The following is a 20,589-nucleotide window of genomic DNA, read 5'->3' on the forward strand; positions in this document are numbered from 1 at the left end:
TTTTTGTATTAGTAAGGTAACGCCGTGATGTATTGGATTTTTTCTCTACCTCCCTTGAAACTCCTCTCCAACTTTTTTTTCAAAGGATATTGAACATATGATGACTTCTTTAAACAACCCACAATATTTATAGACCTCTTCTAGGGTTTATCTTAATGATTTTTTTCTCTATTGTCCATTGCATCAAACAAATATCTACCTAATGACAGAATTACTATATTTTCTTAAGTTATCTCAGATATTTACTTAAAAGGAATAATGCAAACACATCTTGGGTTTTTTTAGCAGAAAGGTATGATGATAAAAAGGATGTTTCAAATAGCGAGCAGATTTATTTCACACTCATTACAAAAAAAGGGACGTATGGGTTTACCTAAACCTTTAAAACAACAGAATGTCACTTTCTATGATAATATAGATCAAGGTTTCTAGAAAAACAAGGTTAGTCCATCACGTAATCGGGCTCGCTAGAATTTTCAATCTCATATATTGTACCGACTGCCGGGCAAGCCAGGCAGATTTTGAGATAACACGCAACCACTCATAGGCTTTGACGTCAATATTGCTAGAATTTTCAATTCAATGTATCGTACCGACTGTTGGGCAAGAAAAACAGATTTTGTCCAACCCATGTAACCACTCATCTATTATGACGTCAATATTAAAAGCGTGATGCAGGTCATCAGTCGTAAACACGTTATGGTATATCCTTGTATTTCAATTAACCTTGCTACAGATGAAGTCACTTTATCATTTTCTCTAATGACGTATGTATCTTCTTCTTCCCTACGCAGAACTCAACTTTTTGTTAATTCAGTAGAAGGGGTGAATCATGGAGGTTGTACAGTTAGTTATCGAGTAATATTCAAGTATACTCGATGCACCTAGTGGGAAAACTATGTTATGAGATAGCCAACATATTTGGTCACGTGGCAAATAATGAGCACGTGGTCTTCTTTTCGCCACTTAGTTTAAAAGTGTGTTTACAAGGGTCTTAACTTGGTAGAATCATAACTCATCAACTTCCTCTCGCTTTCTCTTCATGCTCTATACAAAAGTCATATTCCTATTCATACGTAGCAGGGGCGTTCGCAGAGGGAGGGCTGGAGGGACCCCCCCCACCCAAATTAAGGAATATTTAATTCTTTCCAGAAAATTTAATTCATGAAATTTAATTTCAGAATTTTTTTTCTGGATTTGTCAATTTTTTTTATATAAATTTTTCCAAAAAATTTATTTTTTGAGAATAGCTGTAGATTCTCGAGATTTTAATATTTGAAATTTAATTTTAATAATTTATTCAAAAAAAAATCATACATTGTGAACAGCTCTGGATTTTTAAATCATTTTTTCAAAAGGTAATGTTTCAAAAAAAAAAAAAATCAGAAAAATTTAACTTTTCAAATTAAGTCTTTCAAAAATTATATACTTTCTTATAAGCCATCCATGTATTATACCTAGAGGTGGGATTCGTATACGGGTCCAAAGAAAAGTTGAGAGTGAGACATATGATATTACTGACTAAAACTCCTTTGTAATATTACCTCCCTGTTATATGATTTAGGTTCGTGTAGAAAATGAATTACTGCCATAAAGAGGAAATCCTTCATCATTTAAAATAGCATTAGTGAATGGAAAATATTGTAATTTTACTCTACATCAATATATATTTAATAAATTATACATTTTTAAATCAATTCACACCAAATTTGGGGGATAATGCTTCTTTTAGAAGGAGATGTTAACACACCCACGACTTATTAAATAATAAACAAAAAAAAGCACAAGCATCAACTGTTTTTCCTTTTCTAATCTGTAAACTTAGTGGTTGTTGTTTTTTACACAAATCCCTTCTTTAACTATAAATTATAATATTTGTGGCACCTAAATTCCTTTAGCGGTCAAAAAAGTATCGCGTAGACAACTACTTTGAACGAATATTGAGCTCATGAAGTTTGTTTCGCCACTTGGTGGACTATATTATTATTATTATTATTATTCAGTCTGCATGAAGAATACAACAAAGTTACTATATTAAAAAAAGTATCATGTTCCAAACCTTTTATGCACAATGAATATGGAGTATCAAGAATGACATAATTGATTGAATACGATGAGTTCAGGAGTGCTTTTAATATTGTTTTTAAGTTTTTTAACTTACTCAACTCAATGCTTTAGGAAATCCTCGGAAGGATTATTTGCTCAGCATCAACATAAAACCTCATATAAAGTGCCTTCCTATGGAATTCAATCATCTATGGAACTCATACCCCATGGACACGAAAGTTGCCAATGCGGATCCCTCTCCGAGGAATCTCCTGATTCCATCATCTCGAGACCTTGGTTAGCAATCATTCGAGTAAAGAAAAAAAAAACTCGCTCCATCTGTTCTGCCTCTCTTCTCAACACTCGATTCCTCATATCTTCTGCCACATGCATTTGCAAATTAATCAAAAAAACATTTAACAAGGTCTATAAGAGAATAAAAACTTCTACAAGGCATTCCGTTTTTAAACCAGCACATGGAACTGTGTACGCCATATTTCCCTTTGAAAGAAATGCCCCATATCACATCCATGAAGAAGGAGACAAGAAGAATATAGTTTCAACATTATTTGTATATGGAAGTTATCAACCCAAAAGTGGAAGACATGACATTGCCCTAATTCGGTTAGATGAGGAGATTCAATTATTTTCTAACCGTTTCCTTCAGCCCATCTGTCTACCTCCCGTCGAAAAATCTTCTTTCACTGACATAGACTGCCAAATTCGTTCTACCTCTCGTCACCATGAAAAGAAGAAGCATCTTAAATGCAGCCCTCAGGTTGTATAAAGCATACCTTTACCAGAAAAACAAAACAAATTCCTCTATCTAGATCCTTAATGGAAGCCATTCTATCATCACTTCCTGGAAATCATCCAGATCTCTTCGAGGAGAACTTCCTTGCATGACCAATTCTTTTGGGCCCATTAGGTACCAGCCATGTACTATCCCACAATTGGCCCCTATCTGCAATGTATTTGAGTCTCCCTATAATCTTCCAACTTCAGACGTCTGTAGATTTCTTCTCAATAAAATCAATCCAGACGACAATTTGGATTCACAGAAAATGTTTGTGAACTTCAGATTCGGTGGGGGCAATACAACCACTTGTATCAATCCAAACTTTTCAAGAAGCACTGTTCAACTCTTTGACATTCATTGGAGACACAATGATCCAACGGATCGAGGATGGTGCTATACATGTCAAAATCAAAATGAGACATGTTTTTCATGGGGGTAAGTTGAATCATAGTTGGACATTTTGAGACATTTTATGGTTTATTGTGGGTCTTTTCAGATACTGTAGTCGTGGCTGTATTTATTCAGATACAGGGCCAGGACCCTATCTCTTTGATAAGCCCGTTGTTACATTCATATCCTCAAAAGATATTCATATTTGTGGAAAAAGTAATTCGCACTTCTGCAGTGTTGGGGTTGCCTTCCATGGCTCTTCCATCAATTATTACAACGTTAAAAAAAATAGGATTATTATAAATCCTAATGAAGAAGATCCTATATCCAAGGTCCCCTTTGAGATGTACCGAATGAAGCAAGGCAAAAACTTGGACATGGCTATGATTCATGACTTGAATGAAATTAAAAAATATGGACGTCTGGATATGGAATTGCTTTGTGATGAGCACTCTGGTGGATCAATTTGGAAAAAAATGTCTTTTGGGAATTATTCCACAAGAGAGTTTGCTGTTCTCACTGGGATTGTTTCGAGGTAAGTAAATAGACATTGTATATTCCTAATAGGACTCAATAGACATTGATTTTTTGGGGCCCATATCGATAATAATACATTATTCAGGAATAGAAAAAACAATAACCCATTCATCTGTCTTTTATTTATTCTTTCAACTAATATTTGAAGACACAATAACCCACAAGCACTAGAGACATAAAATAAATTTCTGGTGTGGTTCATACAAAATATGGTGAACGAGAGACATAACTTATATGCTGTTGAGCCTTAGATAAAAGAGTGAAATAATAAGTTTCTATTATTGAGCTGTTTTATCCACTAACAGACGTTATTTTAACCATTTGAACATATCTCTACAAGAACAAAGTAGAACTAGATATTAGCGTTGATGCATAATAGAAGTTGTATTCAAAAAGTAAGGTGTCTTTTCAAATTTCGAAGACATTTTACATTAGGTATCCTCAGTTTTTTTATATTAGTACACTCGCCACTTGGGAAGAGAGCAACTTAGCTTTAGCTTTAGTAAAAGGAGGGAAATAAACACCAATCCCGGTCCTGCAAAGACATATAGACTGGAATTACTACGATAGCGATCCACAATTCAACTCGGAGTTGAAAAAAGACTAATACTTATAACTTATTGTTACTCTTCGTCTTTCCTAAACACACGCACAAGTTATTACTTTATACTTAGATGTTCTGCCTTCATGAATTAAATAATAATGACAACAGCATGGAACATAATCAATCCTGCTCAGATTACTGCCGCAAAAAAGGCCACTCATGATTTTAAAGACATGTTTTATACACTTCTAGATTTTAGTGTTGTTCGGTTTACATGTACTATAGTGGAACCAGAGAACTCACGCATTTATTACGGTACTATACTAAATTGATATTGGAATCTGTTCTTTGTTTGCCATTACGTCATAAATAAATTGTTCTAGACCATGAATTAAACTCTTAAATTTCTGAGTTGTTAGTGGAACTTTAAAAAATAAACTAAGAATGAAAATTGAGTTCTATAACGTCATCAAATTTCTGAGTCTGTCGCCTTCCCTTCACCATACACAAATTATGCGTTAGGCTCTATAAATGTATTTGAATTGCCCTTAACAACATTTTTGTTTTTATTTATAGTCAAATAGGTATTGAAAGCTTTTTGCTTTTTTTCTTTAAAAAAATTTAATATTTGAATTTTTTTTTCAAAAATTTTATAATTGAAATTTAATTTTATAAATTTTAGCAAATGTCCTTATTCTTATCCTTTTTCCCTTCCTCCCTGTCACAGCTGATTGTAGCTGATCAAATGAAACGTCATGAGCATTATTCTTTCTCTTTTGCCAAATATATTTTTCAAATTGTCAGCGTTACAATGTAGATTTTCGGTTTCTTTTTTTTTAACATGACCATTCTACGCTGGATTTTCATCTTTGTTTATGTTTGTGTCTACTGACATTATATAGCAAACGACTTTTGACTTTGTTGTCATAGAGATACACTCAAAATAATGATGTAAAAGGTACTTTGGTGAAAAACAGCAAAATAATATTGGATTCTTCATTCCCTCTCTTATGTAAGACTTGACAGCATATCAGCTGATATGTAGGGTACCATATTTTTATAACATAATTTCAGACGTGGTTATAACGCTCACTGGGAAAGGATTTTTTTAGAGTTCATCTGCCAAGATTTTGGAAAATTATATCTTAGGGTTTTTGCTCCTGCTAATAATAATTGATTATGATGATTTTTTTTTTTTTTTTTTTTCATAAGGGGACGCCTTTTGAAGTAATTTAAATCTTAAATGTATAATCTTGTCTTTAAGGGGAGGAAAAAGTATGGATTACACTTCGATAAGCATTGACTGATTACCTATAATTATCATTATTAAACTGTAATCAGGTGGATGATATTTCGATCAAACCTATTTCTTACTAGAAAAGAGTCACTACTAAGTTTATTAAATTTCTTATTTAGACCTGGGAAGAGCTGTAAAAACATTTCACATAGCTATTATAATGAACCTGGCATTTCAATTAGTACAAGGATTCAGCCCTACCTGCCTTGGATACACTCCCTTATTGCTGAGGGAAATTGCGGGGAAAGAAGTGTGACAGAGGCAAGAAATGGATCCAAACTCTTGTCGTTTGAAATGCCTCTTTTGGAAACAGGTGAGGATTGAACTCTACATATGTAAAACACAGAATAAATCAAGTTTGTCTTTTAATCATTTAGAGGCAAGGGAGTTTATGGTAATACAAGAGTTGAAAAATGAGATTTGGACATCAAAACTCAATAGTCCACGGAGCTTTGAATTCTCAAGACTATTTCATCGACTCAACCCAAAGATAAAAAGATTCGAAGCAATTTCCATTATTAGAAAGGCAATATTTTTGGAATTTAGGTAATAGACTTATATATACAAATTTAGGTACGTAGTGACCCGTAACTACATTGGGAAGGGGGGGGGGGGAGGTAAGTATACCTTTTTCCCTCCCAAATTATAATCCTATTAACACCTTTGACTATATACGTACCATTTTTTATTGATATACATGTACATATCCAGGCAAGGCTATCATTAAACCAAGTGAAAAGAGTAAACCACGTGAATTGATCAAAGTTGTTGTTTACTCGACACATTTTTTGTCAACTAGAGGGGTTGAGGTGGCATGAATAGACCGAATATATGATTATGAATACAACTAACTACGCCACCTCCATAAATTCACCTTTCAATTGAATTAACAAGGTTAATTCTACTATGATGGGAAGAAAAAGTTGCATATTTCATTTTCATGAAGGAATGAGTAGTTAGGTGAGATTTTACGCAAACAAACAAAAATCTACATAAGCTAACAAGGACGCTGGGCAACTTACCTTATAGGCTTAATGTAGGTGTGTCTACAGGATTGGTGTTGTTTTTTTGGCCCATAGATCGCATAAGCTCGTGTCATCTGCTTTATGAAATATAACCAAAACAGAAAAACTATATATATATATATATCTTTGATGTATATCAAACATATTTTGATCCATGAAGTAACCATTTTGTCGTATTAATGACATATTGGAGACATGAGCATATAGCATCGAACGTGTACACAGGGCGCACTGTATATAGTGCTGTCGTACGTATATCATATACATATTTTTTTATCAGAAGAAATAACAATGTAGTCGTATTAATGAAATATCGTAGGGATCGAATATGTAGCACTGTTTCTATTTGTTTTTGTTACTGCTCTCTTGTGTATTTCACTATTCATATGCATTTTCAGTATTATGTTAGGATTTGAATAAAACATAAACGCAGATATTTAAAAATGAATTAACTCTCGCAGGCGTTTTTTATGTAGCATTATGTTTTTGTTAGTGTGCGCTTTAGAGACTAAAGTATTCATCACATCATATTAAAAAACTTTTCTCCAACTAATATTATTATTCTTTCATTCATTCATAAGCATTGAGTAGTTATGTAAGAGTGTGCTCATGAAAAACGAAGAATAACATTGAAGATTTGTTGGAGAGTTACCTTTTATATCATTAAAGCAAAATTTGTCATTTAGCTGAGGCTTAATTACTCCGAGCAATGCCGGTAGTACATAGATATTTTTTGAAAATCAAGAAAAAAAAGGGGAAAAATAATTATAATATAGTATGAATCCCCAATAACAGCTGACGTCAACTAAAATCTATAAAAAACTCCTAAACAAAAGCTTTGTCGCTGGCTATATATTCTCCGTGGTTCGGGTTAGCTCAGAAATAGAATGTTATTTCTTTATTAAAGATCATTTTTCATTAATGTTTCATTAAAAAGAAAAAAAATTTAAGGGAAGAGAGATAGCAAATAAATTTCATTTTTAAATAATAGTCCTTGTTACAACAAAATCTAGGGGTGGACCTTTAGCCCCCTTTTACAGACGCTCCTTATATGTATATCCATTTGTGTAGGGAGGGAGAGAAAAACAGTGCTGTTCTTCTCGTTGCTCTAATTTCTAACAAGAGAATGAAACCATCAAAATTAAAAGAAATCCTTGAGGTCACCTTAGACGAAACGGAGGAATCATTTCATGTGGAGCTCATGCCAAGTAAGGAAATTACTCTAATAAGATATATTCTCTAGGAAATTGAAGATTTACCGCAGTCGCCATCAGATATGGAACAGGTACAAATCATCTTCAAATGTCATGGACCTGGGACGATCAAGATAATGAAATGATTATCACATTGAAACAAGGTATGAAATCACCCTATGGATGGGCTGGAGTTGGAATATCGTCCGAGAAAGGACATTTAATCAAGGCGCCGATTTCGGCGCTCCATATGTATCTTGCATTCGTTTCGAAGCTAAGTAAAAAGGAGAACTTTATCATCATAAATAAGTCTGGATCCATCGATTTCACGAGTGAGGAAGTGAACGTACTCTCCTCCAAAGTTCAGAAAATGAAAGATCATAAGGGATGGGAACTTGTATTTAAATTTAAAACACACGGAATCCGGGAGTTAGGAGTAAGTTGTGTAAACATAATATATATTTAAATTTGAGTTAATAATAGAGTTTTTCAATGGAACTATTTTAGATAGGAAAAAGTCATAAATTCTGCTTCCTTATTCAAGTAGGAGATACAATAGAAAGAAACTTTCGACTTGCCACGGAACATTGCTTCATACGAATCACCACTCATCCTCTCCTTCCTATTCATCTTTTTAACTAGAGTTGGAATCTTTATCATTCTTTCTAACTAATAAATTTATATAATTTATATTCAAGTTGTTCAAGTATCAGGGGGGAAACTTTATAGAACTAGAATGAGGATTCGGTCAGAGCAAAACTTCGCCTATTGTCATTTTTCTAATTGGATTTTTTGCAAAATGAAGCACCCTTATTAAATCTACATAATTATGCATTTTTAAATAAGGGGCGTCCGCAAGGTGTAGGCTGGAGAGGCTGTAGAATAAAGGAATTTTTGATTTACTTAAAAAAATAGGTTAAGGATGAAAAAATTTAGGCAAAATAGGGATACAAATTTGAAATTTAATTTTTGAAATTTAAAAGAAAAAAATAATAATAATTTATTCTAAAAGCTTAGCATATGAAATTTCATTTTTGAGTTTTTTTTTTCAAAAAATTAAATTTAAAAAAAAATCCAAGAAATTAAATTTTCTATGAAGAGCTCAGAATTTTTGAAATTTTTTGGAGCAGTTGTGGCTTTTTGAAATTGTTTCCATTAAATTTTAATTTTTGGATTTTTTTTTTTTTCTTAATCCAAAAATCAAGTCCCCCCCCCCCAAAAAAAAAAAAAAATCCTGCGGAGGGGCGTAATTTTTTTAAATTTAGGATTGGCATAAAGCTCCAAGATAAGTGTTGTAGAAATACAACAAAATGGTCAAAAACAACAGCATTAATGGTGTCAAAAGGGTGTCTTAGCTTCAAATGGCGTACAAATATTTTGTCTAACGTCACTTTCTTCGGGTTAAGAATAGGGTATGCTCCATTGATTCCAACATGTTAAAGTAAAATTTATTTAAGATAAGCATAAGTCGTTTTAAATACTGAACATATTAATTTACTTATTCTTTTCTTATCTTTACAAATTACTTAGATGACGAAAAATGAGGATTCTTTGTGGAGATACTATTGGAAGATAAATCTTTATTCTTTGTTGTTATCTAATTTTCCAAAGTGAAATACGATTTTCTGATATTTTTATGTAGTAAATTGATATAAGATCTCAAAATCTTATGCAAGCATAAGTTAAAAAACTCGATAAATCTTTAGACAAGCTCAAGCTAATTATCTTGCTTAGCTTGATAATATTGAACGAAACTTCGTAAATACATGTCCCCTAAGACAGTCGTTCCCAAAAATTTTGTGCCTAAGGCACACCAAATACAAATAAAAATAACAAATGAGTCAATTGTCATAAACCAAAGATGAAAATACTGGAGAAAATAAGATGAGGCTAATAGCACGTCTTTGAGTATTTAGAAAAATATATGGTAATATTGTTCGTGTGGCATATCAACTATTGATACTGAGTTTTAATAAGAATACATTATAATACTGTTTTCATGGTGATTTGGATGGATCTTAATCACCAATCATTCAGATAGATGTACTTTGCATTATTTTCCTTCCTAGGAGATCATATTTTTGTCATTTAGAGGATATCCTATCCACACGACTTCTGATCCTCTCTTCGATTTCATCATGAAGGGACATCTCCTCTCTGTGCCTCACTCGGTGGATCTCATCTCCTTTAATAAAAAAGGTCCTTCATTGTCCAGACCCCCCTGAGAAATTGTTAATCATTGCTTATATACTGAAGAATACAAGAATCCTTGGATGTTATTTTTATAAATATCTATAATTTTAGAAAAGTGACGAAAGATAAAATTTGTACAGAAAACAACCATTTAATGCGTATTATGGTAATATACATTACATATATTGATTAAAAAATTCCGAAGAAACATCCATTTTAATCTAAAATAACAGAAACGACCTACAAATTTCATTTATTTATATATTAAGACGAAATATCCTTCAAGCAAATGGCTTTAAGCCAAAATGTCCTTAAATAAAATAGGCAAAATTACCTAGCACTGAATTAAGTGTGTATAACTTCTCTCTTTTTAAATCTGTACTTTTAATTTGAAAAAACACAAAACTTTGGTTACACCATTCATCATTAAACTAAGGGTATGAAAATATTCCTAAAGACTAACAACTAGTAGCTTATTTTAATCCTTCATCTAAAAAAAGTATGATTATAGATTGTAGGAGTAAATGAACACTCAAGTGAGCTATGAATATTATATAATTAGCATTTCACGTTTCTTTTTGTTGAATGCTGTAGCTATTTAATCATAAAATATTGAAAATGGCTCACGATTAAAATACGGTACTTCAATGAAAGACGCCCATCTTCCCTTTTAATTTTAGAAGTACTAATTGATTGAAATTTACTGATACATTTGGTCCAGTATTAAACTTTTAAGTATTCCACAATCCACGGAGTGTCACATTGTTGAAGGGGAATCTTTGATTAACATAAAATTGTATGCCAAATATGATAGAAGCAAAATTAATTAATAAATATTCTTTCTTTTTTTATTAGCTCTCGTGTGACTTGCGAGTGAGCGCTTCTTACTGAGTGTACTTCTTTTTAAAACATCAAAATGGATTTCATTCATCAAAAGAGTGGAATTTATTATTAAGTATGATTAGTTACAACTCAGAGATTATGATTTAAAAATTAGAGGCCAAACTCCATATGAGAGAGTCTACAATCCTTAATATTCCTTAGTGACACCACCAGGCGGCAGGCACCACATGTGAATGGAATGATGAGGTGAAAAGGAGAGAGGAGGAAGAAATAAAATAAAAAGAAGGAGAAGAGACAAGAAGAAGGAAGAACTGACACTACGCCATAATCCGGTTCCTCCCTCCATAGTTTGCAGGAGAGGAAGCTATGGAGTAAGGATGTGTTTTCCTTCCCTAAAAGAGAGAAAGAGAGAGAAATACAAATACGATGACCCGCTTCTCTAGCTGCCTTCATAATGTTTCTAGTCTATATAGGATTCCTGTTTTTTTACATAAATAATTAATATTCTACATAGCAAAATTTGTTTTATTTTCCCTTCGGACTCATCTGTAGGTCGTCATTTGCCAGAGTGCGAACCATGTTCATCAACACCAGACAAGCAGAATAAGGGATCCATTTGTGTTTTGCAGTTCCTTTCCTTCAACAAATCGGAATCCTTGCCGCTTGCAAAAGATTGGGAAAAGGAAGATAGAGATAACCTCTAGGAGGAGTAAAACGTCAACTAGTGGTACTTTGATTAATTAGTATACATATATTCATTGCTTGATTGATAAATAATGTTTACTTAGATAACATAAATGAATTTGCAGAGTTGTAGCTTGTGTTAATAATTAATAAAAGGAAAGTAAAATGGAGACGTTATCACCCATTGCCGAAGTGGTGAACATGGTTTGTTCTCAAGAAACTCATTTGAGGAAGAAATCCAATGGTCTTAACTCTGGGAAATTCATTAGTAGAGAAAAGTGAGATTGGATCATTAATTACATAATCATTAATATACATAACATTCTACTTCTAATTTCTCATTAACAGTAAGATTCCACCCTCCACATATGTTCGCTCGACAGATCCAGCCACCTTTGAGTCAGCATCCAAATGGGTCAAATTTTGCTGTTATTTTGCGTATTTTGTTCTTTATTTGGTTGGTAAAATGAATGACTTCATCTTCGGAATGGGTGCTAAAGGGAAGAGAGAGACGGACCGAGAGGGCTATGCTCCCCTCTACTCATCATTTGAAAGTTTTTATACTCGCCATATGTTTCGGAGATTCAAGGATGTTGCCTTTCAACCCATTTGCTCCGTACCTGGATCTACTGTTGAGGTCCTGAGTCGTGAGACTACAGATGAGAAATGGAGTTTTACTATCCTGGATAAAAAGACTAAGTGTATCAATTTAGGTAGCTATAATTACTTAGGATATTCAGAAAACACGGGAATCTGTACTGAAGGTGCCATATCTGAAATTTCTGAGAAGGGGCTTACATTGAGCAGTTCTCCTCATGAATATGGAAAACATCAAACCCAGGTCGAACTCGAGTCTGTTGTATCAAGATTTCTTGGAGTTGAGGATGCCATCACATTTGGAATGGGCTTTGGAACCAATACTCTTAATATTCCATCCCTATTTAATTCAAATACTCTTGTGCTTAGTGATGCCTTAAATCATGCATCATTAATTTTAGGACTTAGACTCTCTAAATGTCATGTAAAAGTATTCAAACACAATGATGTTCGAGATTTGGAAAGACTCTTGAGGCAGGGTTTGATTCATGGCCATAATAAAACAAGAAGACCTTGGAAGAAGGTTGTGATAGTAGTGGAGGGCGTTTACTCCATGGAGGGCTCCATTGTATGCCTGCCAGAAATTCTTGCATTGAAGAATAAATATGGAGCTTACATTTATTTGGATGAGGCTCATTCTGTAGGAGCAATGGGACCTAACGGAAGGGGCGTTGTTGATTATTACAACCTTGATCCCAATGACATTGATATAATGATGGGAACCTTTACTAAAAGCTTTGGAGCTGCTGGTGGCTACATTGCAGGGAGTAAGAAGCTCATTGACTACTTGAGAATTCAATCACATGCACAATGTTATTCACCCGCAATTTCTCCTCCTGTTGCAAGACAAATCATTCAATCTATGAAGTGCATAATGAGAGAACCTGGATTTCCTGACGGATTAGTGAGAGTGCAAGCTCTTGCTAAAAACAGCCGTTACTTCAGACGAAAGTTACATCAAATGGGTTTTATAATTTACGGACACAACGATAGTCCTGTTGTTCCCCTTTTACTTTTTAATCCGAGTAAAATTAGAGCATTCGTCTATGAACTGCTTCTGCGTAACCTTGCCACTGTAACTGTGGGATTCCCTGGAATCTCACTCACCAATGAACGAGCTCGATTTTGTCTATCGGCTGGTCATACTAAGGAAATGGTGGATCAAGCATTAAAAGCCATCCAAGAAGTTGGTGACCTTTTAAATCTTAGGATTTCAAGAAGAAATACAGATCCGTATGAAATCATTGAATATGATTAGTCCATTTTTAATATGTATGTATGTACGTAAATCATTCATACGTGCGCTAGTCTCTCAAAATAATTGTTCTTGCTTCTTTTCTGGTAAAGCAAAAACTATGGAAAAATATTGCTTTTAAATTTGTTTTTAATAAACGAATCTATCTACTATTAAGTATACAAACGTAGATTGATAAAATATATTGCACATTGGACTCCATTGATAAATTAATTATGCTTTATCTATTTACCACATTACTACATACATTCGAAAGACTCTTAAGTAAATGATAAATGTAGGACAGTTTCCCCAAAGTTATATGCATTATTAGGAGTCGACCGCAGATGTAAAGTGATTCCTTGGTGTGGACTTTGTTCATTGTTTGTATACTGATTATTTAGAGGGGAATCGATGGATTGAAGTTCATGTGGGTTCGCTCTACTTACTAGTATATAATATGTTCATGCTAATTCAGTCTTCTCTTCAATAAAACACTCGACTTTTATAGCCTTTGTTATTTAATTAAATATGGTATATTATATATTTCGTCCTAATTTTTGTAGTTACTACTGGTCGCTCTATGAATTAATTAATAATTTATGTTTATAAAACTGTGGGTTACTTGCTCTTTTCCCCTTCCGCTTGAAAGTTTCTTACATTAGTGTGGTCCTTAAATTTATTTAAACTTATTTCCAATATGTTGGGAGGGGACAAGGTAAAAAAAATATGTTCCCTGCAATGAAAAAATATATGTTAAGCTTGAGCCATATTGATCATTGTTTAGAGATTGAAGTTTATGAATGTTATGTTTTAATACTATGTTGAATTACTGCTATTTATTAAATTAATCTTAACTAAAAATGTATAACTTAATAAAAACATGTACTTTTTATATATATTACGCAGTACAATAGTACACTTTATTTTTCGTTAACAATAATATTATTTTAGGTATTTTTAATTGATATTGAAACTTTTCAAAGATTGTTTATTCATTATAAATTATTCTATTTTGACCTTTATTGAATATGAATATTTTCAGGTAAGAATACTATTTTTATTCAAGAAATAGTGAAATTTACAAACCACAAGAACGATGTACGACCTCTAAATATTGATCTATATGTATATGGGTTAAAACTTATATTTTTTATTAAAAGGAATATTTTTTGTCTATGTATCTCCCAAAAAACATCACGTTTAATGACCACTTTAATATTCCATGTCCGTTCATTTGAGCAACGTTAATTTTAGCAACTGTCATCTTATCTACATTCATTTGAGCGAGCCCTTTTTTCAGCGTCGTTCACATCAGCAACATTTTCATATAGTAAACAATACAAGATGAAAGGCGTTATTATTAAACGGATCACTAACCACAGCAGTGTTAAAAATCGAATTGAAGAAATCTAGGATGAGCAACTGAGGCTCTTATCGGACTTTGTTTAAACTCCGCAAGCTTTGTAGAGTAATTCTTTTTCAAAACTTATGGAGTGGGATGTCATTCAAACACTTCGATCGATAGGAAGTTGTGAAGTAGGATCTTTAAAAAAGGAGGTGCATTCTCCGATCATGTTCGTTATCCAATGATTCATGAGCCATTTCTGACTTAGTTTAAAGCTATATGTACTCTATACTTTTTATGAGGTTTCACGGGTGTTTTGACTGATCTCTTTGGGTGCTCTTTCACCACTCTGTCAGCTTCAATGAATGAAGAAATATTCATCATTCTTAAAGCACAAAATAATCCATAGATAGTCTATAGTCTATAGCTAATCTTGGTTTTACTATATGAAAAAGTCGCTCAAATGAACAACGCTGAAAATAAGCTTGCCCAAATAAATACTTATTTTTTTTTAAATGAATGCACGCCCTTACATTCATAAACCTGTAATTTATAAATATTTCTAGAATACTAGATAAGAGTTACACGGTGATGTTCGGTCGAAAGAGGGTGCGGGAAATCACACTGACAAATGGTCAAAATTATTCAGAAAATACTTGTATATACCACATCCACTATTAAGAATAATATGAATGTTTTGTTAGTGTCGAGAAAGATCCAGAAAAATCTAATTCGAATTCTCTTACTATGATTATAACTAATAAGGATGGATCGAGAAATTGACTATACTATATACTACATAAACCAATAATGATAATATGAATGTTTTGTCAGTGTCGAGAAAGATCCTGCTAAATAATCATTATAATTATCTTACTATGATAATAACGAAAGGACAGGGAATTGAACACACTCTCCTAATTATTTATATGTCAAGGTAGGTACGACTTAACCATTAAACCACAGAGCATATATATATACCTATATGCTCTGTGATTAAACGGAGTAAAGTATTGAGGTCCAACATCATCAATAGCTGAAAAATGCCCTGGTCAAAGTTTAGTTTTTTCCCCGCTAGAGGCAAGAATTACGTTAAGATTTATACCTTTAAGAGTAGCTACTAGCCAGAAGCTATAACATATTCGTGTACAAATAAATGTAAATCTAGAGTTGAATTATTTCACTGATAAATAAAAATTATCTCTAGAGATAAGATTAAATAAAATAAATATTAATGTGTCGGAGTCTTTTGAGAGTGATTTACTTTGACAGCTCTGCTACTTGCCCTTCAATGGAGCTTTTTAACCATGCCAAGGGGCTACAACCAATTTTTTTGGAATGGTTCCAACTGATATTTAAAAAACTTGTATTGAATCGTCATTTTGATGATTCAGTTCTTCTGGTGAATCAATTCTTTTTTTTAAACAGTTCAGTTGCTGTGTTGGTGACTTTGAAGTCGTAGAGGGCACTCAAAGTATACACCTAATGAACTACCGGGCGATACTTGAATATATTTGTAGCAACCCATATTTTCGCCCGAGTTCATGTCAATGAATAACTTTTATTAATGGTTAAATTACATACTTTAAGATAGGAATATATTCAGTCTTTACTTAGAAATCATATTTTATAGCTCCTTTATATTCATATTCCATAATAATTTAACAAAAAAGTCAAATTGGATAGAAATATTTGATTGAGGTTGAGTGATATATTCTATATATGGGAAACTTAGGGTATAAACGAAATCTCGTAGATGTTGTGTTAAGTAACAACGTACTTACAAACTATAGTGCAATCATGGAAGTTGTGTGTCTGGCGGCGTATGCGGATCAAGAAGTAAATCAAATGTTGGAGGAAGTATGCGGAGACAATTATACTGTAAATTTAAATGATAAACAATGGGTGGCGGAATGGATTTGGAAGAAGAACCCAAGGTTGTATTATACAGTGGGGTAGTACTCAGTTAAGCCAGAATCTAACGAGAAGTTCGACAAAGAGAGGGAAAGATGGATTGAAAATAAATGGTTGGAACCAAACAAGGTACAGGGTGTACCAATATATACCAATAATACCAAGTCATACCAATTATGTCCGTAGAAGAAGTAAGAAAAGGAAAAGTGAGACCCGTACTTTACTTCAGATAATTAAACGAGTTTGTATCATGCAGCATTCATTCATGGAGGCAATTTCGACATAATAGTGCTTTATTTGATTTAAGAGACGCATATATGCAAATCCTGGCTAATAAAAGTTGCTCCAAAGAGATGCAAATAAGATATAAGTAAAATCAATATGAACTAACCCATTTAGGATTCGGTCTCAATTGTGCCCCGAGATAATGATATCGGTGTTATCATACGTCCTTTCAACAGATAAGGTTGTGCCAGACTCTAGAGATAATTAATTCGATGGCATCATCATTAATTTAGACACAGTGGATGTCAATAGAGTTGTAGAGTTATTGAAAAAGAAAGGATTAGAAACCAAGCCTACGAGAATGTATCCGAAGCGAAGGTGTTTGGGCTTGAGCTATATAGGAGCGAGGAAGGCAAATTAAATTGGAAAAGAATAACCAGAAGATAGGTATTATCTTGCTGTGGCAAACTGGTAGGCCATTTCCCTGTTGCCGGCTAGATGAGGGTAGCAGTTAGTGTAGTCAAGAGAGTGTGTGGTGAGGGCCCATGGAACGAAGAAGTGGGTGAGGGGCCGGTAAAATATAATTCACACTCCAGTACTAAAGTACTCCCTGCCTTAATGAATCATTATACATTTTTTTTTATAGACAATACATATTAATTGTAATATATTTTTCATAATGGTAACATGTAGTGCAGTGTATTCTAATAATATATCAACTTAAGCTAGAAAGTATTTTGGCTTATCGCTCAAGAAAATATTTAATTGTCCAAAGACATCAATCGAAGGAAGCGTAATAAGTAACTTTTTACAAAATATATTCGTATAAAAACAATTTTGAACAAAACCATTTCGTATAAATGTATGAGTAAACGGAGAATGGACTTTATGAATTGTCATTTTATACCCCAAATATTGGGAGTGTTTTTGAGTACCGCCGATACTTAAGTAACTACAAAGAGCCCCTCACAACCCCCAATTGTACCCTGAATGTTTTGGGGTGTTTTCGGGTACCATCAGTAAGAGTAGAAGGTGGGAGCAAGACATTTGGTATACCTGAATTGAGAGTAGTGATGGCATGTTTAAAAAAAATCCTGATGCCGATTCTAATGCGATACTAGTAAAAAATTTCCGATTCTTTAATATTTAAAATAATAGTTAAAAATTCCATTTTGCTATAAATTTCCAAGAATACAATTGATAAAGGAAGGCGATTCATTCCTCAGCCCGGCGAGTTTTTCCAGTGCAAATTTTCCCAGGGCGAGTAATGCCATAACAAACTTTCTAAAGGAAAATTTTGCAAAAGCAAGTTTTTCTAGATCCCTTTACAAAACTTATTCCCTAAAGTAACAATATCTGCACCGACTGCATGTGTTCAGAACACTATTGTTCACATTTAGTTTGTGCTCAATTTATTTCTTCTCAGTTTTTGAGCATTTCTTATCATAAATTATTTTATAATAATACCAGCACGAACACGTTATCTTAAAGATAGCCAATAAAAATTTAAAAAGATTTTATTTATATTTAGTTTGTTCATGTTAAAATTCTAAATTAAAACGATCTACTATAATTATATAATATGTAAATTTGTATTATAAAATATCCTTGTATAAAATATTTTGTCTTTTTTTCCCTCAATTTGATAATATAATCAAATCTACACCCCCTTTTGACACTCTTGAAAATAGAACATATAATTAACTATGTGAAAAAACTGATTTTGGTAAATATAAAGGACCTTTTTTCAAATTTTTGACCCTACTATTTATTTATTATCATTGCTAACTCCCTATGTTTCTTCTTCAACTATTGAAGATATATACTTTATTTAACTTGCCAATCCTCTTCCTAATTCCCTTTTTTAATTCGTATTTCATATATTTACGTTCTTTCTTTTTCCATTAGTACAATAATTCGTTTTTTGGATTTTGGATTTTTTTGGTGCATTTTCGAATCGACAACCCATTCCTTAAAAAAAGGGGGAATCTATCTTGGTTTATGGAAAAAATAATCAACTTATTTGCGAAAAATCAAACTTGCCCTCCAATGCCCAGGATCCTGATCTGAATTAAATGTAGGCTTACGTACGTAGCTCAAAATTCTAAACAATTTTCTTATGTCTAAGTCTGTATCGGTCTCCGTTTCTGAAATAAATGCGTCTTTATCATTGTTTTTCTAGGTAGGACGTATATCACATGCACATAAATTATTTTAACTCAGGGTAGGATTTATAAAATTATAAGACTCAAGTCAAAAAATACACAAGGTCATTTCTTATATCTTGACGGATATATTTAGTAATTATTTTTCATAACTTAGAAAAGTATTGGTATAGTTCAATACCAATAATAACTAAGAATCGGAATTGCAAATTTAACATTATTTTCTCGATGCCGATTCCTAAAAAAACAAACAATTCTCCGATTCTGATTAATCATCACCATCCCTAATTAAGACCCTTGTAAATATCTGAAACCTGTTTTATGAATTTGGAGGGAAAAAATGAATTAATTCTATATTTAAAATAGCATTTTTCTACAAGAAAATATTATAACCTGTATTTAAATTCATATATACGTATTTTATTATTTCTTTTTAAATCAATTTATAACAAGGTTGAAGAGAATTATTCTTCTTTTAGCTAGAGATGTTAACACTAGGGGTGGGACAATTTCAAAAAAATTCCTGATGCCGATACGATTTTAGCAAAAATTCCGGATGACAATTTTTAATATTTTAAGTAATAGTTAAAAATACAATTTTCAAAAAATTTAAAAATTATGTTTCTCATAAAAAAAATCAAATATTAAATTTTTTGGAGCAAAATTTCAAAAGTACATAGTTATTCACAAAAAAGTTGAATTAAATTGCAAATATTTTCTTGTAAAAAGCAAAAATTCCTTGATTTTTTTTTTTTTCATAACTTAGAAAAGTAATAAATAGTTAAATACCAGTAAGAAATAATAATAAATTAGAATCTTAACCGCAAATTAAATATTATTTAAATGAATAACATTGTTTAGAAAATGATCTTAACGAAATTTTATTTCTTTTGTGTTTTTTCTTTAAGTGCATATTGAAAAAGATGACGATACAAGTAAGGAAACTGAAGACAGTGACAAGGAGATTTTAAATATTTACGCTATCAATGGCAAATGTCTTTGTAACTTTTATTTAAATGTGTATCTATAAAGTTTATAATACAATTTGTAACTGAAAATATGGTGAGATTGGGATTGTTATAATGTTTGATAACGTATTATCAACATTTTGTTTTAATTTAAAGGGGGGAGGGGTCTGACTTAATTTTTCCGGGCAGAAATTGGTTGTTACCAGTCTTGGTTTTTCATGATGTCCTAAGATAGTACTATACATTGATGCAAGTTTTGTCTGTGTACTTTATGGGGTGAAATAACCCTTAAATTCGACGTTTTTGAGGCGACTTGGGGGAGGGGGGACCTCACTTTTCTGATGGAATTTTTGGTCAGTCTTGGTTTTTTATGATGTCCTGAAATAATACTACTATATATTGATGCAGGTTTTGTTCATGTTCATAAAATCCGTTCAGAGGCTATTTTCAGGAGGATCTGGAGGTCACACACAAAAAAAAATCTAGAGGATATTAGTAACTTCAGGGAATCAAACCTTCTGTACCTTATGGGGTGAAATCTTACTTGGAAGGCTCTCGAACTATCAATATATGTAGAGCGTTTTCAT

At 32.6% G+C, this 20,589-nt stretch overlaps 2 protein-coding genes and 1 long non-coding RNA gene across 8 annotated transcripts; all 3 read left to right on the forward strand.

The window, feature by feature from the left end:
- The first annotated feature begins 1,998 nt into the window (after window positions 1–1,998).
- Window positions 1,999–8,521, forward strand: LOC121124716 (uncharacterized). 3 transcript variants are annotated; one of them, XM_071891267.1, is made up of 8 exons: window positions 2,004–2,824; window positions 2,877–3,280; window positions 3,342–3,770; window positions 5,733–5,926; window positions 5,991–6,159; window positions 7,710–7,846; window positions 7,903–8,267; window positions 8,315–8,521. In XM_071891267.1, the coding sequence occupies exons 1-8, from the start codon at window positions 2,114–2,116 to the stop codon at window positions 8,336–8,338; spliced, it is 2,433 nt and encodes an 810-aa protein (XP_071747368.1). In that variant the 5' UTR covers window positions 2,004–2,113; the 3' UTR covers window positions 8,339–8,521. The 3 variants fall into 3 exon arrangements, with proteins under 3 accessions (XP_071747370.1, XP_071747368.1, XP_040575840.1); XM_040719906.2 differs by having other exon boundaries at window positions 2,005–2,824; window positions 8,339–8,521; XM_071891269.1 differs by lacking the exon at window positions 8,315–8,521 and having other exon boundaries at window positions 1,999–2,824; window positions 7,913–8,118.
- A 1,834-nt stretch (window positions 8,522–10,355) lies between these two features.
- On the forward strand, window positions 10,356–14,281 carry LOC121124727 (serine palmitoyltransferase 2). 4 transcript variants are annotated; one of them, XM_071891277.1, is made up of 4 exons: window positions 10,356–10,461; window positions 10,880–11,594; window positions 11,677–11,829; window positions 11,900–14,281. In XM_071891277.1, the coding sequence occupies exons 3-4, from the start codon at window positions 11,717–11,719 to the stop codon at window positions 13,404–13,406; spliced, it is 1,620 nt and encodes a 539-aa protein (XP_071747378.1). In that variant the 5' UTR covers window positions 10,356–10,461; window positions 10,880–11,594; window positions 11,677–11,716; the 3' UTR covers window positions 13,407–14,281. The 4 variants fall into 4 exon arrangements, with proteins under 4 accessions (XP_071747378.1, XP_040575849.1, XP_040575856.1 ...); XM_040719915.2 differs by lacking the exon at window positions 10,356–10,461 and adding an exon at window positions 10,749–10,820 and having other exon boundaries at window positions 11,656–11,829; XM_040719922.2 differs by lacking the exon at window positions 10,356–10,461 and adding an exon at window positions 10,749–10,820.
- A 4,495-nt stretch (window positions 14,282–18,776) lies between these two features.
- LOC121126983 (uncharacterized) lies at window positions 18,777–20,092 on the forward strand. The gene is made up of 2 exons (XR_005867416.2): window positions 18,777–18,956; window positions 19,943–20,092. It is a non-coding gene; the product is annotated as an uncharacterized lncRNA (long non-coding RNA).
- The last annotated feature ends 497 nt before the right edge of the window (window positions 20,093–20,589 follow it).

This window comes from Lepeophtheirus salmonis, chromosome 1 (genome assembly GCF_016086655.4).
Source record: "Lepeophtheirus salmonis chromosome 1, UVic_Lsal_1.4, whole genome shotgun sequence".
In the NCBI taxonomy this organism is placed as follows: domain Eukaryota; kingdom Metazoa; phylum Arthropoda; class Copepoda; order Siphonostomatoida; family Caligidae; genus Lepeophtheirus; species Lepeophtheirus salmonis.

Excerpts from the sequence above, each read along its gene's own strand:
- LOC121124716 (XM_040719906.2), top strand. The coding sequence starts at position 2,114 with ATGAGTTCAGGAGTGCTTTTAATATTGTTTTTAAGTTTTTTAACTTAC. Across the intron at positions 2,825-2,876 it reads ATCTTAAATGCAGCCCTCAG|ATCCTTAATGGAAGCCATTC; the intron begins GTTGTATAAAGC and ends TCCTCTATCTAG. Across the intron at positions 8,268-8,338 it reads ACGGAATCCGGGAGTTAGGA|ATAGGAAAAAGTCATAAATT; the intron begins GTAAGTTGTGTA and ends GAACTATTTTAG.
- LOC121124727 (XM_071891277.1), top strand. The coding sequence starts at position 11,717 with ATGGAGACGTTATCACCCATTGCCGAAGTGGTGAACATGGTTTGTTCT. Across the intron at positions 11,830-11,899 it reads AAATTCATTAGTAGAGAAAA|TAAGATTCCACCCTCCACAT; the intron begins GTGAGATTGGAT and ends TCTCATTAACAG.